Source organism: Athene noctua, chromosome 2 (assembly GCF_965140245.1).
Source record: "Athene noctua chromosome 2, bAthNoc1.hap1.1, whole genome shotgun sequence".
Lineage (NCBI taxonomy): Eukaryota > Metazoa > Chordata > Aves > Strigiformes > Strigidae > Athene > Athene noctua.
The window spans coordinates 99800342-99822757 of record NC_134038.1 but is presented as its reverse complement, the minus strand read 5'-3'; the positions used below and the strand labels follow the sequence as shown (position 1 = coordinate 99822757).

Here is a 22416-nt window from a genome sequence, read left to right as displayed (position 1 = left end):
TCACTGAAACGACCTGTTTATGTTAATTAACAGAGAGGCTGGTAACCATGTTTTAAAAACGGCTCTGCCTGATGCACTCTAGCATACAATACAAGCTTGTAATGTGTTGTCTTCAAATGCGCCAGCTTCTTTTTACAGCATTTTTTACCATTTAATTCCATTGAGTTATGACATCTAAGAAACACACCCTTTGATATCTAAAAGTGAGCCCAAGGTACCTCCAGGATAACTATGTTTTATGGAACTGGTGTTTGCAGATGGAGCTTGCCATCAGAACTAAGACAGTGTCCTTAACACTGGGACTATGGCAGTGTAAGAGCAGCCTCTCCATGATGGAGTAAGAAGAGCGGGCTATAGTAAGCAGCTCTTGCATTAACTCTAAGAACCTCACAGATTCACTTATCCCTTTCCAATTTAGGCTTCTCCCAGAACCAAGGTTTTTAAGTTGGGTTTAGTACCTTTCACTACACTGTCCAAACACCTTAGATAATACTAACATTTTATACCCATATAATTATCTCACATAGGTCTTTCGGCTCTCATCTGAAACTGTATCACTAAGTTTCAGGTTGCCTGGAGAAAAGGCAGCAATATACAAGTGTGGACACAGTGAAGCATCCCAAAGCAGTGTATTGAGAATGAGCATTCTTACTCATAGCAAAAATGAGAAAATAAAACAGTTTCGGTCTCTTTTCTTGAATTTAGCAATTTCCCTTTAACACACATCAGAAACTTTCTTCTTCCAAAATTTGCCCACTCCTCCCAAATATCTAGCTTTGCAGATTTTTTTTTTTAAGTTTCTTTAATCCATATTGTCTCAACCTTGTCTGGGAGATCCAACAACAAATTATGAAACTGTTAACAGCATACTGAAACTACTCCATAAATTCATAATCAAAAAGACACTGTGAAGGGCAGAGAAGGTTTCAAAAACAGAATCAGGAGATGTTAGCTAATATAGTGTTGAAGTTCTGTCAAAAGCATGTGACAAAATGCTATTTATGTCCACTAAGAGTATATCAGTTCCTAAAACATTAAATTCAGTCTGTCTTTAAGTGTCTGCCTGCTACTAAAGTGATGTCTTCACTAAAAGGATCAATGAAATAATTATCTTCTATTTCTCCTCAAGATGCCACTCTAATATGGCATGTGTAGGACATTAACATAGGTAGTTTAATTAGGTAAATCATCTCCATTGGGTAAACACATCCCCCTTTACAAAACAGCAATCTAATTTATCATTCCAACCTGAAGCACAGCCTTTGGCTGTCTTCTGTCAAGATTCTGAACTAATCCAAACACATTCATCTTATAGGAAGTAGTCTGTCATCTGCAAACATCTGTCTTGCACCGTTTGTGTAGCCCATGGCTTAATGATATTTTTGTCTCCTTATTGCACGTTAACTTCAGGTTTGTCTAATTATGTATTGTTGGTAGATAATTTACAGTCTTCCTTTTTAAAACCACCACCATCTGTGATTGCACCAGCTTTAAAAACTTAAAAAAAAAGGAATCTGCATCTCTGTGGCCTAAATTGGGGGGGGGGGGTTTAATATACGCTCTCTGGACTTTTCTTTTGTACACAGTATGTGAATTGCAGTGTTTCCTAAGTATTTCCAGATTCAACTAGATTGCAGTATTTATACTGCATATATTTCTTAGTTTTATTACCCATTTTACATGGCTATGCTTTACATATGCCTCAGATTAACAACTCACATCTATGTGACCTCTTCTGCATTTCCTTTTCCTCTTACCCCTTTACTTGGTCCCTCCCGAAGAGCTATCTGCATACAGGTAGTCACACCAGCCAAAATCTGTCAGTAGCCACGTGGCTTCGAGACAGTTCCTGGGCACTGGCTAGTTCGGGCTACTTTCTTCTGTAACGTATTTTCTGAGTACTCCTGCTCAAGGCACGTCAAGCCCAGCCAGGCGTCCTCTCTGGTTTGAAGATTTTGTCTCACACTCTTGTCAGGTCACAGCACGGGGAGCAGGACCAGGCCGCCGCTCTTTTGGGGGCCCGCCTATGACCCCCACATTTTACAGGGGTAACGAGACCCCCTCTTCAGCCCCGGCTCCTACTTCCAACGGCCGCTCTCTTCCCTCAGCCTGTCAGCACCGTGGCCGCCGCCCTACGCTTCCCCGGCACCCAGAGCCGGAGGGAGACGCGGCCGTTACAGCCAAGCGGGACGGGCCAAGCGTGGCCGACCGGCCACGAAGCGGGCAGGGCCGCGAAGCGCACGGGCCGCGTTGAGCCGGCACCCGCCAAGAGCCACGGGCCGACAAAGCGCCGGTGACGGGGGGTGGGGGCGGCCGATCACCCCGCTCCGCTCCTCAGCGGCGGCCCTCGCAGAGGCGCGCGCGGCCTGACGTCACGGCAGGCGGGCGGGCTGGCGCACGTTCCGCGCCACAGCCACGCCCCCCGCCACAGCAGCCCTCCTTGCGCGCGCGCAGCCTCCCCTCCCCGCGGCTACCGCCTCCTCGCGCCGGCCGGGCTGCGGGCGCTGATTGGCCGCCGCCTTCCCGCTTCCTTCTCCTCGTCCGAGAACCCGCCATTTTGAAAACCTTGTTGATTCCGGCTGAGAGTGACCGGCCGCGGGACGCGGAGCGCGCGCCTCGGGGGGAGGGGGGGGGGCGCGCAGTGTGTGTGTGTGTGTGTGTGTGTGTGTGTGTGTGTGTGTGTGTCGCTGTGCGCCAGGGCGCCCGGCCCCGCCCCCTTCCCCCCGCCCTCTCCCTCCTCCGGTAACTGCCGCCTCCAGCTGCCGCCGCTGCTGCCGCAGCCGCGCCCGAGGAAGGAGCCAGAAGCCGCGGCTGGAGCGGAGGTGGGTCCTGCCGCCATGGCCATAACGGCGGCCGAGAGCGCGCTCCCGCCTCTCTCACCTTGGCGCGGGCGGGGCGGCTCAGTGAAGTGGGGACGGGGCTGGCGGAGGGGAAAGGAAACGGGGCCGCTGCCCCACCGGGGGGACGCCGTGTGCCGGCAGCGGTTGGGGCCGACCGCCCCCGGCGCGGCAGGGGCTGCTGCCCGCCCAGGCCTCCGCGGGGCGCCGGGCTGTGTTCTCCGCCAGAGATGTTTCCTGGGCGCTGTGTCCCGCCCCGCGGCCCGGCGGCGGGAGTGGGGCGGAACGGTCTCGCTGCCTGCTGGTTCGGGAGGGGGATGGCACTCGCCGCTGCTCCCGGCCGCCCTTCTTGACCGCCGGCTCCTCTAGGCGCTCCCCGTCGCTTTCCCGGGCCTCCGGCTCGCAAGTCGGAAGGGGACTGGTGGCGAGTCCGTGTCCGAAAAGTCCTGGAGCAGGGTGGGAGGGGCTGTTGTGCACGAGTGTCCTCGGGGCGGCTTGCGAGATACCCTCTCCTGGCCGAAAGTACCCCCGACTTTAATCTTCCTAAAGGCGGATCCGAGTACTCTTATTTTTATTTTTTTTTTTTTCCCCCTAAGCAAGGCGTCCTCCGCACGGACCTGGTTGCTGAAAAGTCTTTAACTTTCCTATTTCCTTCTGCTCCTGCTGAAAGGGGAAGGAAAGACAACTTGCAATACCACTTGCTTTTTCACGTGCGGAGAAGCAAAATTCGGAGAGAAATATTGTGAAAAAGTTGGATTACTTTTCCGTGTCAAACGGAAAGAGGTTTTTTTTCTCACTGATTCAGCAAAGAGTAGTAAACTTTCTTTTTCCCCTTGCTGTTGGTAATATAATTCACGTTTCCTGTCATTTGGAGTGCTGTTGTTCTCTGGCACCTGCTAATATTGCATATAAGCAGGTGATTTCATTGTTGTTTACTGAGTCTGACCTCTTGCAGAAAATATTGGCTTTAATATCGGAAAAAGAAAATCGTGTTATTTTTTCCACAAGGGCTTGTACAACCGATGCTGTATCTTGTTCCAGATCTGTAAACAGGGAAAGATTTTGAAAGCTAGAAACTTTAAAAAAATGAACAGATATGGTTATCTTCTTTTGTTAGATAGCCATTTTCTGTTAGTAGGGAAATGATACTCACCAAAGTGCGATATTTTAATTTAGAGTTAACACTTAAACCACTTCAAATGCTAAAAAAAGGCTTCATTTAAATATGCTGAGTATGAAGCGTTTATTCTTTTTTGTTGAAGATCTGCAGATTAAACCCAAAAGGCATTCTCAAGCCCTAAAATGTCAAAGCTATTTGAATTCTGAAAGCAGTGTTAATTTTTTCCGAGTTGGTTGTAACTTTTATTTTTTATTTTTCTGTTCCCATTCCCTATCAAAACATGTAGCTTTGACTTACTAGGAAACTTGTACCTGTAGTTTACTGTGATCAGAAATAACTATTCAGTTTATAATATGGTGAGCTGCGGTTGTGATATCTTAAAACATTACAGTTCTTAATAAATAACAGCATCAGCTGCTTTGAGTGGGTGTTTCCGAATGCTTCACAAAGCAAGCTTGAAGACTGATGTGCAGAAAGAATTTACAACGTTTTAAACTGTTCTTAACCAGGCTAGTTGCAGAATGGATGGCAACTCCTCCTGAAAAATTGTGTGTATGCAGAATACTTTAGTGTCTTAAAGAATTTGAACAATCACAATATGAACACCATTACATTACTTCTACTGTACAAGAAGGTGTTTTTCAAAAGCAAGATTTAATGTATTTTTTATGTATAATGGTATATTGATGATGGTCTCCCTGACTGCTTTTTACAGGACCGTACACCATGTCTTCTGTTGTTTCATCAAAAGAAGATACGATGTCATCGGAAAAAGCAGATGAGAAACAACCTGAAACTGAAAACAAAGCTGAGGAGAGTGATGAAGATGAAGAGGAGGAGGAGGAGGAGGAGGAAGAAAAGGGTACTTGTTTTTCCACTGAATAAGTTGTCCTTTAAAAAATGCCAAGCTTATTGGATACAGTCTTCTGTGATCTCAACTAATTGTACAATTATTGTTTAGAATATTCCATGGTACCTCTACCTCATGGGTCATAAATCACTTTCCAGTAGACTATAACAAGCAACGCTAGAAACAGTGATGCTGATGTTCCTTGGGAAAGATCGAAGGAATTGCCAGCATCCTGGGTTCCTACGCTAGGGCGTTGTTGTTGTTGTTATAAATTTCTAGATTACTATAAGAGGTAGCATCCTTTATAAAATTATTTGTGTAAAAATGCATATCCAAAAATTTTTTTCTGTAATGATCTGAAGTGATCCATGTTTGCGGAAGACAGAAACTTGAAAAATCTGTGCAGTAGCTTTGGAAGCAATACAGATGTCTTTGCTTAATGACTGAATTAATTTACTGGGTACCAAAATTGAATTATATCAGAGCGGTTATATTCCATTTGACTAATTTGGTCAATAAAAGTTGCAGCGACATCATAGGACGAGCAAGCAAGGCAGATCTTGTGTTATGGCATGTAATTGAAGAGGGTAGTCAAAGAATACAAGCTGTGATAAAGGAACTACTATGTGAAAATGTTAATTTCTATCGTGAATGGCACCTGTTTTGCAAAAGAAAGCATCTGTGGAAATAGAGCTGCCCTATGACACCGTGATAACCAAGTCTCTGATGGTCTTGGATTCTTAAGAGCTGAAGTTTGTCTTTAGGAAAGGTAGTAGAAAGTGAAGAGATTATGCCCTTTGGGAAACAAGAGAGTAATAAGAATTAGATTTTTAGAAACGGCTGTTACTTGTGTACACACAAGTATGTTTTGCTCTGTTTTCAGCAGATACATATCTGGTTTTGATTATATTCATACAGATTTTGAAGCTGCTTTCGGATGCTAAACCCAGGATAGCGCATCTGTTTAGCATTAAAGATAGTTTGTTTTGAGGTCAAGTATTTTTCTATGAAATGTTTAGGTGAAGCTTTGGGTTTTTCTCTTGGCATGGTATCATTAAAGTAGTGGTGTCCAATGTATATGCAAAACAATCAAAAATCATACATTACTAAGCAGTACCAGAATTACTGGGAATAGTATTCTTGTAGTATTTGTGACAGTCATATTGTGCCCTGCTGAGTGTCCACACTGTGTAGCCCTAAGAGGTGTAGTACAGTCCTGCTGCATTGTGCTTCTGGCTCTCCTGTTGAGATGTATGAGCCATCCAGTCCAGTAGTGGAAAGAGAAAGTGCCTGCAGGCATGCTGGACTCTCCTTTTGCCCACCTGGTGGTAGTATTCTCCTCAAGAGAGCTACAGGTATGTGTAGGGGCTGTGGCATCCCAGAAGGAGACTATGCAAACAATGTCAGTTCTGTACCTCAGAAAGGCAGTGAAGGGAGAGAAGGATGGGTGTCTGAAAATACGTAGTACTGCAATCTCCATCATGGGGTGAAGTTCCCTTTAGGAAATGCCTTGTCTTGTCTTCAAGGTTAAGTTGGATACAGGATTGGGGTTAAGAACTAGAGACTTGCCTAGTTATATATATAGCTCCATAGAATCCCATTGACCTATCAGCCAAAGGTTTGAAAGTGTCATAGTACCTGGTTATATCATTACCCATTTTTGGGTTGCCATTTCAAAGATTCAGTATTGCATTGCCTGTTTCTACAGTCAAATCTGCTCATGTAATGAAGAGTATTGCGTATAAGGAAACTGTTTTTTGCAGAAAAGAGTCTCATTGTTGAAGGAAAAAGGGAGAAAAAGAAGGTAGACCGACTGACCATGCAAGTGTCCTCGTTGCAAAAGGAACCTTTTACAATTACACCAGGTAAGCTTGTCCTCTCGCGTAAGAACTGAGTCTTGGGCATGACAACATAACCTCTTAAAAGATCAAATTATTAATTTGTTGTAGATGAAACCTAGAGTCCTAGAGATGTAGATGAACTAGATGTAGAGGTGTAGATGAACCTAGAGTCATGATCTATTTTAAAATAGTAAGGCTATTAGAATTATATGCAAACCCTCTTTTATTCTGTAGCATCAGTTTAAGCCATGCAAGTTATATGATGCCTAAACTTACCAGAAATAACTTCTTCAGTACCTAGCCACCACTAGCAAAGGCAGGAGCAGCTAGAATAAAAAGAAATGCCAAGTTATTGTACCCTGGTCTAGGTAGTATCAACCAAGGAAGATAAAATGACTGTCAGGATGCCTAACTGACAGGAAGAGGCCTGCTTAATGTTTGACCTATTATAATGGGTGAGGGTGATGCTATTCTGAAATATCTACTGTTTTTTTTTTAAAAAAAAGCAAAGAAGTTATTTGAAGTTATGAACACATAGGTAATGTGTAAATATGAATGTGATGAATAGCATAATTGATTTTAACTATTTCAGGAAAAGGACAAAAACTCTGTGAAATTGAAAGGATACAATATTTTCTGAGTAAAAAGAAGACAGACGAACTTAGGAACCTGCACAAACTCCTCTACAACAGGCCAGGCACTGTAAGAACTTAAAAGTCAATCTTGTATATTTATTAGTTCTCATGCATAGTGAAAATGTTTGTAGTATAGTTTTTTACATTTGCACATGTGGATCTACTTCTTAAGTGTCACTTATTATAAACTACTTAGAAAATGAGTATTGCAGAACCAGTTAAGCAAGCCCATAATTTTTCTAGCTCTTCTAAACTACTCTCCCTATAAAAATCCTATGGGAAGGTCTACTGAATTGTGTCTGCTTGAATACAGGGTTTTTACAGTTTTTTTAATGGGGGGAAGGGCGGTTTACCTTATGAGAATGAGCTGGAAATAATTTATGGTTCACATGCTAAAAGATGCTGATGTGTGGATTACAGTAAAAATACTCCATGTAGTTACTTTGTTCAACAGCATGTAGTTAGTTACTTTGTTCAACATAGCTTTTTCTTAATACTTCTATTTGTTTTGTTTGAAACCTGTTTGTGGGTTTTAATATATTGCTACCTACCTAGTCGTTTTCTCATTTAGTTTGCAAAAAACAGTAGAAAATAAAACTACATTTATATGTAAAATCTTAATAGTGATTTTTGTCACATTTATCAAAGACAATTAAAATATTAGTTAAAAACTGATATGCTCACTTTTGTATTCAAGGAGGAAACTTAAAATATAGTAGCAAATCTTTCTTGGAGCCCTTTAGCAGGGATTGTGCCTAAAATTTCAGAGTAAATATATGATCCATCTTCCCTGCTAATAGAGGTAAAATGGATGTAGAGAAATTAAGGCAGATTAAATTTTACTATTTCAATATGCTTGCCATAGTTACAGGAATTTGTTTTTAATCTCTTTGTGTGTTTTAGAAACTTGAACAGCTAGCACAGAAACCAGGACCTGAACAGTGCTAGTACAGATGCATGCTAACCGTAATATCTCAGACCACTGCTGCATATGCGAGGCTTGTTTAAATGGTAAAGAAAGATCTGTTGCCTCAAGTATTCAGAGAAAGAACAGTATATATTCATTAAAACCTACTGATGTGAATTATGCTATTTATTCAGTATGGCAATAAACCAGACCAGAGAATTTCTGACTCGGTGCCTACAGAGTTTTGCAAACTTTTAGATTGTGCTGCAGTAGAATTTAATTGTTTGATAGGAAAGGTACAAAGGCAGAACCGTGTAACTTTCTGAATTAACTGGCTTTACTGTGGAAGTCCTCAAACTGCATTCATTTACCCTTCATGAAACCAGTAACACTTTTCTATTGTCTTTGAGTGGAGGTACTGGGATACCGTTACCTCAGAGTCCCATCTCTCCCATTTTAGATTGCAGATCTAAGACATAACTGATTTTAGAGACTGTATTCTTCATTGATTATGCAACACACTACTAAGAAACTTAACAACTTAATGATACTGTTATTAATAATTGATTTAGTAATAAATAATAATCTAATCAACTAATAGACACACAACTGTTTGTAATTTTATAATTATGTGCAAATGATATAATTGTACATTGATACTTAACACTCCTAAATCATACTAATTAGACACAACTACTGTTGAAATACAGCTCTCACCCTTCCCTTCCACACCACTTAATTGGTTGCAATTCCACCCTGCCTTTGCTCTGCCCTCCCACATCTAGTCTTCTGGACTGCTTGGAGAGCCCAGCTGGATTGCTGCAGTGTCCCAGTGGTTTGAGTCCAAATATAGGGGGCTATGTTTATTTGCTTGCAAATATATCAGTACGGTTTAATCCAAAACTGCTTTTAATCAGAATTGTAAGGAACTCGGAATGCTGTTTAATATAGTGAAGATCAGATGTTGTTCTGTTTGTGCCTTTGGATGGTAACTAACACTTTTAATAAAACATACCAATACCATCTGCAAATTTTCTGTAGGTGCTGGACAGAGAGAAGGATCTTAGCTTTGTTAAAATTGTAAACTAGTGGAGAAACACCAGGAACAAAATTTGTAGAACTATTGAAAATGAGTTCAAATTATTCTTGATAGTGCTAAAAAGATCTCTGAAGAATGAAAGATTTGGAGCTGGTTTTTAACTTCCCTTTTGATGAAAGGAGATGGAGTGAAAACTAAGAACTTAATGTAGTTGGGATCTTGATGGGAACTATTTTCTCGTTATAAGGGCTGTTGCAATGAAAGTTCAACCCTATTCAGACTCCAGGTATTATAGTAGAAGTTGTCAAATGCAGAAATTGGTCATGCTAAACAAAAGGTTCGAAAGTACAGTCATGGTCCTGTGTCAGACTTTAGAAAAGGAAGCAAAGCAAATCTGCTTTAGTGGATTATCTAGTAAAAATAAAATTCAGTATTCTATAACAAATTCCATTACATGAAGCATGCAACAAGCTTCATCTGATCATAGCTGTCCAAACCTGTAGATAGTCATGCAGTACATTCTAAATAAGTTTGAAATGGCAGGCGATTTTACCTAGCAAGTTATTAAAAGGAAATAAAAGTACCAAGATCACAGGAACTTAATCGTAGTTTGGCTGTCATGAGATAAGTACAGGCATAATCTGTTGTGGTGGTTTAAACCCAGCTGGCAGCCAAACACCATGCAGCTGCTCACTCGCCCTCCTCCACGCTGGGAAATGGGGGAGAAATTGTAGGGGAAAAAGTAAGGAGATTCATAGGTTGAGATAAAAACAATTTAATAATTGAAGCAAAATAAAATTAACTTAATGATGATGATAACAGTAATAATAGAAAATAAAAACTAGTCATGCACAATGCAGATGCTCACCATCTGCTGACCAGTGCCCAGCCTGTTCCTGGCTAGTGATTGCAGGGAAGAGAGAATCCCAAAACTGCAGTCCCAGAAGCAAGAGCCATCTTCCCAGTCAACCTTCATCTCTGCACTGAGCACAGTGTTGCATGATATGGAATATTCTGTTGGCCAATTTGGGTCTGTTGCTCTGGCTCTGGTCCCTTCCAGTTTCCTGTGTCCCTGTGCACTAGCAGGACATGGGAAGTTTACAAGTCCCCGATTAATTTTTTTTTGCAGCAACTAAAAACATCCGTTCATTATCAGTATTCTTCTTGTACCAAATCTCATAGTGAATCCAAAACACAGCACTCTTCTAGCTACTAAGAAGGAAAAATTGTCCCTATCCCAGCTGAAACCAGGGTATCTATGTAGGTTATAACTTAAATGGTAAAACTTTTTGTCCACAGAAAGCTGAAGGCTAGAATAGGCTTTTCTTGTATGAAAAGTTAACAAATGTAATTGGATTAAATCTTTTAAACTACTTGCAATGGAAAGTAATCTGTGTGTTCTGCTCTAGGTTGCTTCCCTAAAGAAGAATGTGGGTCAGTTCAGCGGGTTCCCATTTGAAAAAGGAAGTGACCAATACAAAAAGAAGGAAGAAATGTTAAAAAAGTAACGATCACTATTGCTACTTAACATACCTTGATTTATGCTATACACTTATTTTTATTTTCAAAACTTTACTTCAGATTAAATTCAAACTTTAAGCAGAGTGGTTATTTCCTAGAGCTCTATGATCTGAGCTTATTTTAATCACCCAAACTGGTCTCTTAAGACAACTTTCAATGTATTAAAAAAAAGTTAAATTGTGAACATTTTATGCACAGTTCCTAGAGTCTTGGCTTTAACTATTGCATGCTAACTAGCAGATTCTTTGCCATGTGAGAGGAAAACATTATTTCCCCAGGGCAAGCATAGTGTGAATACATTGTGCTCTATTCCTGGTGCAAACTTGCATCCTTCTAGGCCTCAAAACCTTCCTCCTTCAGAATCAAAGCTGTTTCTGCTTATTATATATAAAACATACAGTCTTATTCCTACAATTGCTGTAGCAACTAGTTTAACTAATTTTTTTTTTTTTTTTTTTTACTGCCTCCCCACCTAAACTGCTTCTCTGTTAACAGGAGAAGCTGCTGGAGCTTGGTTTTGACTGGATTGAAAGGGTTTAAAAATACCCTTGCATATTTGTGCAGCTAGTTGTAACAAATTAAAGAACTTTTAACTCCAACACAACTGATTCTAAATAATTTTTTTCAGTGTCAGTTTGTTGATAGCAGGAAAGCTTCCAGAATTTGAAATTTGCTTATCTTCCTTCCTCAAATACGCAGTTTTCCGGGAGTAGGGTTTGTCAAATACGTGTGAATCTACAAGACAAACTGTCTTGGGATGCAAGTTTTGACTGTTTCCCACTGGTTTAATTGGATAGTGTTTCCCCTTATCTGCGAAAAGTCACAAAATGAAGTATTTTTTACATTTTTTCATATTTTTCATATGAAAGAACTGCTGTTAGGTTTTGTTACCCCTCAGTCCTCAACAAATATTCTGAAAACTGGTTGCATTGTCACTCTTACTGAGCCCTGTGTGCTTGTGTTACTGTGGTAAATTCTGCTTGCTGTTCATAGCTATGTGTGAAACACTGCTGATTAGATTATTCATTCTGACTATATGGTTGACTTCTGCCCACACTGTACACTTGCATTTCATCATGTTTTAAGAGCATTGAACAACATGAACAAAAGACAAAATTTGTTTTGCAGAATCTTGCTGTTGAGGTTATAAACTAAAAAGAATGAGGGTTGAGGTTGCTGTGTGGCTTAGAGTTCTTGTATTTTATAAATCAAAACTAGTTGCTATGGAAGTTACTGACTCAAAACTTGTGTGCACTTGTTTATTCCACACTTTAACTGCTTTTTAATATTTAGTACATTGTTTGCTCTGAACCTGCAGATGTACCTTTAAAGCATTAAAAATATGAAAGGATTTGGGAGGTGATACTTATTCTTTGTATATATTAGTTCTAACCTAAGTTAAAATATGAGGATAAATGACATCTGTAACACAAGTCATAAGGAATTTTAGTTTTATTTATTTAGCAATAGAATCATAAAATAGAACCATAAAATCCTAAATTTTATATACAAGGTCCTGAAAGTCTGAAACAGAAACCTTGATGCTGTGCAGTTTTTAAATCTGTTAACAAGTTAAGTGGTTTTAATTCTATAGTAGCGTTGTCTTTTAAAATGCAAGAGGCTGACTTTTGCTTATGCATACCTTACAACTATTCAGTGTATCCCTAAAAGCTAAGCAGGAAGGCTTTCCGCATGTTAAGATTGCACAATATTTTTTGTAATCTTGTCTAGAAAAATGATTGCAAGATTTTACTTTATCATTGGAAGAATGGTGGGCGAACTGTAGTTTGAGGCAGGGTGATGCACCAAACCTGTTAATATTTCCTGTTCGCATGCCCATGGGAGAACAAAGTTGTTCTGTCCCCTTAAAAGTCTGTGAGTTTAAGGGGACAGTCTAAAATTAAATGCTACTTTAGAGAAGTTGTAGGTCATGATGATATAATTGCACTGACTTCTTAAATATACAGTGAAAAATAAGTTTCCTTTGACTTTGATTATTAGATATAGCTTTTAAATTTGTGAAAAAAGGTCAGTGAAATCCACTTTTCAAGCAGCATTGTACAAAATCAGTGAAGAGGATAACAAACATTTGAAGGGAGGTAACAGGTAGAATAAGTAGACTTTTTTCTTTTTCTTTTTTTTTTTTTAATCTCATTAAGCTTGTATTCTGATGTCATACCCTCACAGGGTTTGACTTTTTTTTTCCCATTTTTTTCAATATCGGTGGGACAATTGGTCCAAGATCCTTTTGGAGTAAAGGGCGTGGATGTCAGAGTTTTTGTTAACCTTCTGTCTTTATCAGAGGTACTTCTGTAAAGGGGTAAGGAACCAGAGAGAATAAAAGCAGAACCCCTACTCCCCTTAGAGTTCCAGTCTTTTACCCACTGGATTTGTTTTCCAAGATGGGTTCTTTCCTGTGTGGTAGATTAGGAGAGATTCTGGGGAAGATTTTTTTTTTTTTAAAACTAAGATTTTATAACTTTTTAAATATATCCTAATTTACATACATGTGGATTTGGGAATTTTGTTTGCTTTATGTAATATGGTGGTGGTTCTTTGCTTAACTATAGCTAAGACTGGAAGCATAGTTAAGTGTGTATATTCATGTCTATTGTCAGATTGCAGACACAAATGAGATAGCAACTTCTAGCAGTCAAATGGTGACTGTTTAGAATGTCATACTGAATCTTTTTCTGCTGTTTTGTTGTCGTTTTTTTTTTTCTCTCCAGATTTAGAAATGCAATGTTGAAAAGTATCTGTGAAGTTCTTGACTTGGAAAGATCAGGTGTTAATAGTGAGCTGGTAACCAGAATCTTAAACTTCTTAATGCATCCAAAATCTTCAGGCAAGGTGAGATGCAGGTTGTTATGCTTGCTTTTATAGATCTGTTCTGATGAAAAAATGTAGCTGTCTCTATTGCTTATTGTTTGCTTGTTACCAGTGACAATAGAGTTACTGTTCTAACTTACTGAAGTAGCAGTGGCTTCTTGAAAGAGAGTAGCTCAACTCCTGCAGGCATCCATAACAGGGTGAGGACTTGTATAGAAACTATATGCTTACATGTAAGTACACCCGTTGTACACTGTTAGTACACAAAAGTTTGTGTGGTCAACACATGAAATTAGGGATATCTGTCCTCAAATGCCGTAAGTAGCTTCTGCTTTTGTGGGTGAATGGAGAGGAATAGACATAATAGGTGAGCAGGAAAGAAAAATGAAAAATAGAAGGTGTCAGAGCAAGGAAATAAAATATGAAAGGATAGAAGAATAAACTGTCAGATGTTATCTGGGTATGCTACAAGTTGGCAAGGTATGCTATCACATTTGGTCATCACAAAATGAAATTTGTTGCAACGCTAGGAAAACTTGCTTTAACTAGTATATGCTAGCACACTAGATTAAGCTGCCAAGACTGCTAAACTAAGTTATTAATCTTCTTGGACTTTTAGTTTTTAATCTAAAAGCAATACTTAAATGTTGCTCAGGAAATTAAATTTATTCTAAGCAAAAGAAAAAAATTCACATCACTGGTAAGTCATATGAACAAGGAGTCTGCATGTTGTCTTAGGGACACTGGTACTGAGTGACAATAAAAGGCAGTTTTGCGTAAGACATGACAGGATTCCTGTGTTTAAGTCTTCTGAAGAGTTGTCAGCTAATGTGTTACCAGAAGAAAAAGCTTGCTTTCATGGGTTGGGAGGGCATCAGTAAGTTTGTTCTTTCTTGCTTCCCTTCCCTAATCCTCAAGCTTTGAAGATTTTTTTAGTTAGTGGAGTAGAAGGGGTGCTCAGCTTAGAACTGAAATTTCATTTTGCTCAGCTCCATCTCTGTAATAAATTTCTGCTTACTGCAAAATGTTATGGCTTAAGTGTAGTAGATAAAATAACCCTGGGTTTTGTTATCAAGACTTAGAGACCTCTATATTTGTTTACAGTTCTTTCATTTGATTTGAAAGTATATATATTTTTAAAATTCACTTTTGTATTTCTACTTGGATTACACACATGCCTCTCAGCCATTGCCAAAGTCCAAAAAAACACCAAGCAAAGGTGGCAAAAAAGAGCGCAGTAGCACGGGAACAACAAGAAAAGCAAAACGCACCAAGTGCCCAGAGATCTTGTCAGATGAATCCAGTAGTGAAGAAGATGAAAAGAAGGAAAAGGATGACTCTTCAGAAGAAAAAGAAAGTGAAGATGAGGTAATGAGGTTTTTTTACTTGTTTTTCAGCATAAGGCTAAAAGCATTTGTCTGCAGTTTGTCATTATGTGGTTGTTATCAATTGGTAGTTCTTGGAACACAGAGTTGGAGGGTAAGTGATGTTTGAATGAATGGTTTGAAAGAAAAAGGGACACATCTTCGATTTGTAAGAGATTTTCATAATTTCTTAGTGCATTAGAGAATCAACAAGATAGAAGGCAAAGGTTCTGATTCTTGGATGTATATATGCACCTTAAAACCATTTGCTGTATGTCATTTTGGGACAGTCAGGATTTCAAACATAACTGCATTTCTCGTATCATCTTGTGTTGATGTTACTGTAATTTCATAAAAATTCCCAATATTTGTCTTTTTTTTTTTCCTCTGTGTAGGGTTTGATTGGATATCTAGGACTTAACTTGGAATTCAGGATTGGTCCCTGACCTACCTGGCTGCATTGGTTTTGGATCTTGATTCCATATTTCTCCTGGGTTTTATGTTCTAACCTCTCTTTTAGGGTTTTGTGTTATGGATCACAAAGATAAAGTGAGCAACATAGTAAACAGCCTTACAGAGATCCCCGCAGTCACTGAAGTGTTCTCATCTCACTGTATTTTCTGTTCTCTGTTTTATTTGAAGCTACTTTTAGCCTTGCATAGTAGGAGAGAAATGAGTTGAACTTTTTATTTAAATACAAAATACCTTTCCCTGTACATTCCCTTTCAGCCCTGTACTTAGTAACAGAATAGACACAAACCATGGAGGCCAGTACAAGTGTACAGCTGATTTGTCCATATGCCTGAAGCCTGGAAAAAAGAAATGCAAAGGAGCTGCAGGCTCCATCTTATGCTGTATTTTGATTTAGATGGGACTGCCTTTTTAGCCTTAATCAAAGCCTTGCAACAAACAGTAATTAGTTGACTGTTGGTGTCCAAGGGAATTCTTTATGTAAGCGATGGAACCTTTGGCTGTAATTTAAGACCATTATTTACTTTGGTTATGTTCTGCTATAGCAGAAACTCAAAAGCTGAAAAGTTAAACTACAAATATTTATTTAGAAAAGGAGTGATCCTTGAGTGTATTTTCTGAATTTCAACAGTGAAAGCTTTTATCCTTCATTTAACACCACAGAACAAGTGCAGCTATAACTGAGCAGCTCAATATAAATAAATATAATCTGGTTTATTAAATAAATTTCATGAGTTGCACCAGGTACTAATGGGAGAAGCAGTTAAAAGTTATAGTAATCTCAGTTGTTTTAATGTGATAGTTTGCTCATTTGACTACACTGCCATTTTAAATATAAATTCGAATTACAGATTTCGTAACTACTGTTAACTTGTTTTGTTTCATGATGTTCTTTCTCTGAAGTATGATTTATTTCTGGTTAATGTTCCATGGGTTTTTTTCTGTCAAGAAAGTTTTCAGCCTTGACAGAAGTACTTTCTAAGGATTTTGTGTTAAGCACACGTTTGATTTTTGCCAAAAATGCAGTGTGCTGATGTGTGCATACTATATATATATATTTATGTTCCAAACTTCTTCTGTTGATGTTAATGCAATAATTTTGGGGGATTATTATAATTGGTCACAATAATGGTCCAAATTATGGATTAGCTAATGTAGTAGTGCAGAAAATTATCTGCATATAGTCTTAGAGACCTATAGCATCTAATTTAGTACAACATACCATGTCCTTTTTTTAAAGGAACATCTTTAAAGCTATTTTACAAGATAATTATAAGTAATTAGGAATAGAAAGTTGTAGCACAACCAAACTACTAGTACTATCAAAAAATTCTAGCTGTTTTAGCTTAAGAGTCCATGTAGAAGGACAAAGTGAAATTTAGAAGGAATACTCTTTGTGGACATACTCCCCCTGTGGTATAGAGATAGAAACTGCTAGTAAAATATAGTAATTAAACTTGCTGATTTAGTTCTTACTGACAGAAAGGATAATTTCCATTGTGGAAAAGACGTATTGATTGTTTGGGTAGAAACCATAATTTTAATCCTCTGTTTTTCTTCTTTGTAGCCCCCTAGAAAAGCATCTAAAAGAGAAAAATCTAGAAAGATCACTTCCAAAACCAAGAAATCTGTGAAGGGTGCAAATGTCAAGAAGGCGGATAGCAGCACTACTAAAAAAAATCAGAACAGTTCTAGAAAAGGTAACTGCTTTAAATCTTTCATCATATATTGTCTTGTCGCTTAACTGGCATGCTTATTAGAAAGAAAGCTTTAGTACCGAATTGTGAAAGAAAACAGATTTGGTGAATTGTTGGGTTTGCTACTTGATGTTTCTTTCCTTGCAACAGTAATTAAAAAAACCTCCTGGTTTGGGTATACTTTATGTAATTTCTGTTGTGTACATATATACTTTTTATTTGCATACAAACTGAAAGTGTCAGCCTAGTTTTCCATTCTGCTGGAAGAATGTTAGCAATTGGTGCCTTTTTATACTGACTTCATGTGAATATTACAGTTGATCTGGTAGTATATATCCTACTGTGTATGTCTTGTTCAGCAGTTTCATGTGGTTTTTGTTAACGTAAATATGGGTTCTACATGTGTCCTGTTACTGTTGGGTTTCTCATATCTGACAATGTGCATAAAAGATACACATACATTGAGTTTCTTAATATCTGTGTAAGAATTGCAGCAGTGCAGGTGGGGACAGAGTGGTTTCTTTCTAAGCAGCTTTGCAGAGCAGGACCTGTGTAGGGCAGATGGTTCTTGCAGACAACGAGCTGAAGCCAGTTCAGCGGCGTGCCCTTGTGATAAAGAACACTGACAGCACTCTGGGCTGTTTCAGCAAGTGTGTAGCCAGCAGCCTGAGGGAGGTGGTGGTTATCCCCTGTTCAGAAGCACTTGTGAGCCTGCCTTGGGAGTGCTGTGTCCGGCTTTGGGCTCCGTGGTGCAAGGCGGGCGTGGACATACCGGAGTGGTCCAGGGAGGGTCACCAAGAGGGCGAGGGCTGGAGCCCACCATGTAGGAGGGGAGGCAGCGCAAGCTGGGCTTGTTCAGCCTGAGGAAGAGATGGACAAAGGGGGTTCATACTGCAGTCTGCAACTACCAAATGGGACAGTATGGGGAAGGCAGGGCCAGGCTCTGCTTGGAGGCACACAGCGAGAGGAAGGGAGTGACAGACACAAGCTGCCACCGGGGAAATGGGTTACATGTTAGGGGAAGAAAGGTTCACCGTGAGAGTGGTCTCACAGAAAGGGAGCCTGGAGCAGTTGTGGAATCCCCATTGCTGGAGATGTTCAGAGCTCAACCTGGCAGGTCCCTGAGCCACCAGCTCCACATTGGCCCTGTTCTGAGTAGTGGCTTAAACCAGGTATCTCCAGAGGTCCCTTCTCACCAGAAATTCTCTGTCTCTCTGAGGTAAGAGCTATATCTCTGTTGCAACCGTAGTATGAGTTATTAATGAAGCATATATCCATACTGCAAACAGTTCATTTAATGCCTGCATTGGAATATGTATACTACAGCACAAACATCAGTTCAGATTAACTGCTCTGCTTGTCAGTGTATTAAGGAAAGGAATGGTTAAACCCTTAGGCATAGAACTATGCTGAACTTCTGTTGTAGCCTTATTACTCAGCAAACTGGCCTGTGCTGAACTTGATGTATTTTCAGATTGGCTGTTGGCAGTATTAATGTAGCTGACTGTGTTTTATTTTGTCATCAATATATGCAACATTTATTTTTTCTGTTTTGCATATAGTTTATGTAATATTTTCATAATTTCTTCATTACTCCTGCATTTCTGTTTTGAGTTTATGTTCACAGTACAAAAATCAATGTCAAGTAGGTCTTTCTGTAAGCTCATTATCTAGATTGTTTGGTATCTGCTCTGAATTGTGTCGTCTTGTCAGTAGAGGAACTGAGTAGATGTTGGAGTCGTTCAGTCTAATTTTTTTGCTGCTGGAAAAGATTGTAGGAGTGTCCTGTGCCTCAACTTCCTTTATGATTCTCTTCATTTGTTGTCATGGTATTTCTGTTAACATGTTTAGTAATGCAGCATTGCAAAATTTCAGGATTCTAGTGTGTACTGCTGCTGGGGGAAGAAAAAAAAAATCCAAAGTCCTTTTTAAAACAAATAAGTACTTTTTTTAGGGCCATAATACCTCAGCTTAGAATTGTTGTAATAAAACTTTTTGTAGTTTGATAGATTAATCTGTCCCATACTTTCTAGAGTACATATTGATTTGTAAACTGATAACTCATCAACACTGATGCGGATTCATAAATAAATGGAGCACTGATAGCATTAGCTTTGTTTTTAAATGAAAGGTCTGGCAAGATGTCTAGCATCAGATGTTTGGGGAAAGTTCTGATGGCTTCTGTTTTGGAGGAAGAAAGCAGAGAAATTGAAAATCTTTCATTACAATTCACTTTATTCTTCATATTTAGAAAGTGAGTCCGAGGATAGCTCAGATGATGAACCCTTAATTAAAAAGCTGAAGAAACCACCCACAGATGAAGAACTTAAGGAAACTGTTAAGAACTTGTTGGCCAATGCAAACTTGGAGGAGGTCACAATGAAACAAATTTGCAAGGAGGTAAGCAAATGTGATTTTCTGCAATCTCTCTTTAGGCAGCGAGTTGTCTGTGAACTGACTTGTCATCATTTCAGAATGGAGGCTTGCACTCTGCACACTGGTTCAGAAATGAAGTAGTTTTGCATTGATTTATTTACTGGCTAACAGCTATAACAATAGCAGCTTTAGTCTTAAAATATGCAACACTGATATCTAACACTAGAAAGGAAATCTCCAGAGAAGAATTAGCTACATGGAAAGTAGCAGTATTACCTCCAAAACAACTGCCATGTATTACAGTGAAAACATTTGAGGTTTTGAGACAGTGCAGCAGCTTGCTGCTGTCCAAAGGGGAGGGGCTGTGTCCTGCTCTCTGTACATTTCTCCTGCTCACCTTGCTCTCATTCTTGGTATGTTCTCTTTATGAGTCCATTCAACTCTCATGTATCAGCAAAAAACTAACAGTTCTCAGCTGAGTTAGTGAGTTGAATCAGTTCAGCAAGGAAGCCATTAATTGTCAGGACAGGTGCCAGGAAGGGACCAAGTGGCCAGAAAAGGGAAAGGTGGGGAAAAATGTCTGAATTAGACAATGCTGTTACCATAACATTTTCTGTAGTCAGTTATTTCACATGTTTGTTTTCCTGGTACTTCAAGAAGTTGTCTTGAGAAAAGTAAACTAAAAGTCATTCCTAGGAGGAAATTATATGTTTATATTTTGTACAAAGCTTTTTGTCAGGTTTATAGTCAAGGTCTGAAATTTGGTATACTGAAATAAAATATTCTGCATTGGTTGTTAGTGTTGGCATCTAATTTTTTTTATTTGGTTGGTCCTCTCCCACCCACTTAACCAAACAATAGTTGTAGAATAGCATTCAAATATGTTTCATTTTCTACTAATCACTTGAAAGGACCGTAATTTTACTTACTACCGAAAGATAAGTAAGTCTTGCACTTTGGTATTTGGTTAGCTTCCTACACAGATGCAGGAGTATCTGACTACTTAGAGAGCATGTAAGACAAAGATTGGAGAATTGTTTGCCTGACATGGCAAGTTAGGAGTTCCAATTTGTTGATGTGAAAAATTATAGTACCAATGTTTAGTCAGTGACCAAACAAACAAAAAAAAGTATTTGAATATTTGTGTTGTCAAAATAAGGACAGGAAAATAAGCTTGTCACTTTCCATAATAAACAGAGGGCATTTGGCAGTTGTAATACTAGAAGTTCCACACAAATTTTTGCCCTAATTTCATTTAAGCTTCTTTTATTCATACAGTACATTGAATGAAAGTAATTTGAGGTTTGTTTTGTGTTTGTTTGTTTTTTTTTTTTTAATTTTTTTTAGGTGTATGAAAAATATCCTAGTTATGATTTATCTGACAGGAAAGACTTCATTAAAAAAACAGTCAAAGAGGTAAAGACTTTATCATTTAGAAAACATTCTGGGTTGGGTTTTTGTTGTTTCTTCAGCCTATTAGAAAGTGGCATGGCATCTTGTTACACTAGTATTAATAGCCTCCTGTATAGTATTGGAAGTTTAGTGCTCTGATTTATTTTCTTTTCTTTTGTATACCTTTCAAAAATAATTGTTCAGACTCTACTGTCTTAGCATGCTACTACTACTCTTGTGAATTACTTTGGTAAGCAGAACTAAAGTTAAAGCAATCATAATTTTTTAATGACTCTTACTCTCTGAAAGCTATGCATTTGCTTTAAATAAAAGCCTTGGCTGCAAGGTGCACTATAATTGATGCACTGACCACATACATTCATAGGTAACAACACATGAAGGTTGTATAAGCTCTGCAGACCTGCAAGCTCTGGCCATGAGAGAAGGCAAAAGAGGATAATGATAGCTCACTTTTCTCTCTATGTGCTCCTGGTATCACAGTTATAGTGTTGCCTTTGAGTCTGCCACACTGAAGATTAGGCCTGGTCTAATGTACTCATGACAAGGGTTTATTGTTCAGTCCGTGGTTGGTAATTTGTCAAAAAATTTCAAGTTCAACTACTTTTGCCCCCAAGCTGAAAATGATACTAGAGAAGTGAGGTTCACTTAGTGGAGTTAAAGTAACGTTTCTTTCCGTTGTAGCTTCATTTGCAGATGTTGATATATGGCTACCTAGAAATTGTTCTGCTTATGTGCTTTGCATACATGTGTCACTATCAGCAAAGGCACAAGAGAGCAATCTGTCTGCTGTAGGGATGTTCTTGTTTTTTTGTGATAGCAAAAGTAGAGTGTATTTTCTTGATAGTCTGATGCAAAAGGAGAGGCTGTATGTAATTGGACTGAAAGAAAGAAGAAAACTAATACACTTCTCTTTTCAGTTGATTTCATGATCTGAATTGACTGTGGGAAATGAAGATTCCTGATTTTATGTTCCTATGGATTTGAAGATCTGATAGGCACCAGCAAAAGGAATGTGTCTTACCCTTGTGGCATTTAGTCAGAGCTGATTCTGCTGATCTAATGTTAAGAGTGTTAATGTAAATTGCTTTGTGTATCTTTTTTAAAAAAAACAAAACAAAACGAAAAAAAAAAAATCAACAACAAAAAAACCCAAAACTAACAAACAAAACTGCATTTGATGCAGTTTAGTTGAACATACTTAAGTTTCATGCATGGCAATAAATGTTCCCTTTTTTATAGTTTTTGTACATTTTGAATTGCTTTGTACAACTAGATTTATTAGAACCATCATAGCTCGTTAGGGTGGATTACTAGCTTGAAGGAGACTTTAAAATCAAGTAAGATGAAAGCTGCTTATCTGCACATGTACATGCAGAGACTGGAATATTGCAGTGTTGGTTATAAAGATATTTTGAATACATATCCATCCTGAAAATAACAAGAGTTAGTCACGTGGTAATGTCTTTTATATTCTGATACATTCTACAGATGCAGAATTATTCTAAATCTAGATTAC

General features: G+C 38.9%; 1 protein-coding gene across 2 annotated transcripts; it reads left to right on the top strand.

Annotated features, from left to right (window-relative positions):
• Nucleotides 1–2555: 2555 nt before the first annotated feature.
• On the top strand, nucleotides 2556–22139 carry DEK (DEK proto-oncogene). Of its 2 annotated transcripts, XM_074899743.1 has the most exons (11): nucleotides 2556–2822; nucleotides 4673–4819; nucleotides 6571–6672; nucleotides 7241–7350; nucleotides 10639–10733; nucleotides 13480–13600; nucleotides 14765–14947; nucleotides 16982–17114; nucleotides 19363–19511; nucleotides 20835–20903; nucleotides 21818–22139. In XM_074899743.1, exons 2-11 carry the CDS (start codon nucleotides 4684–4686, stop codon nucleotides 21827–21829), a joined length of 1110 nt encoding a protein of 369 aa, XP_074755844.1. In that variant the 5' UTR covers nucleotides 2556–2822; nucleotides 4673–4683; the 3' UTR covers nucleotides 21830–22139. The 2 variants fall into 2 exon arrangements, with proteins under 2 accessions (XP_074755844.1, XP_074755845.1); XM_074899744.1 differs by lacking the exon at nucleotides 20835–20903.
• The last annotated feature ends 277 nt before the right edge of the window (nucleotides 22140–22416 follow it).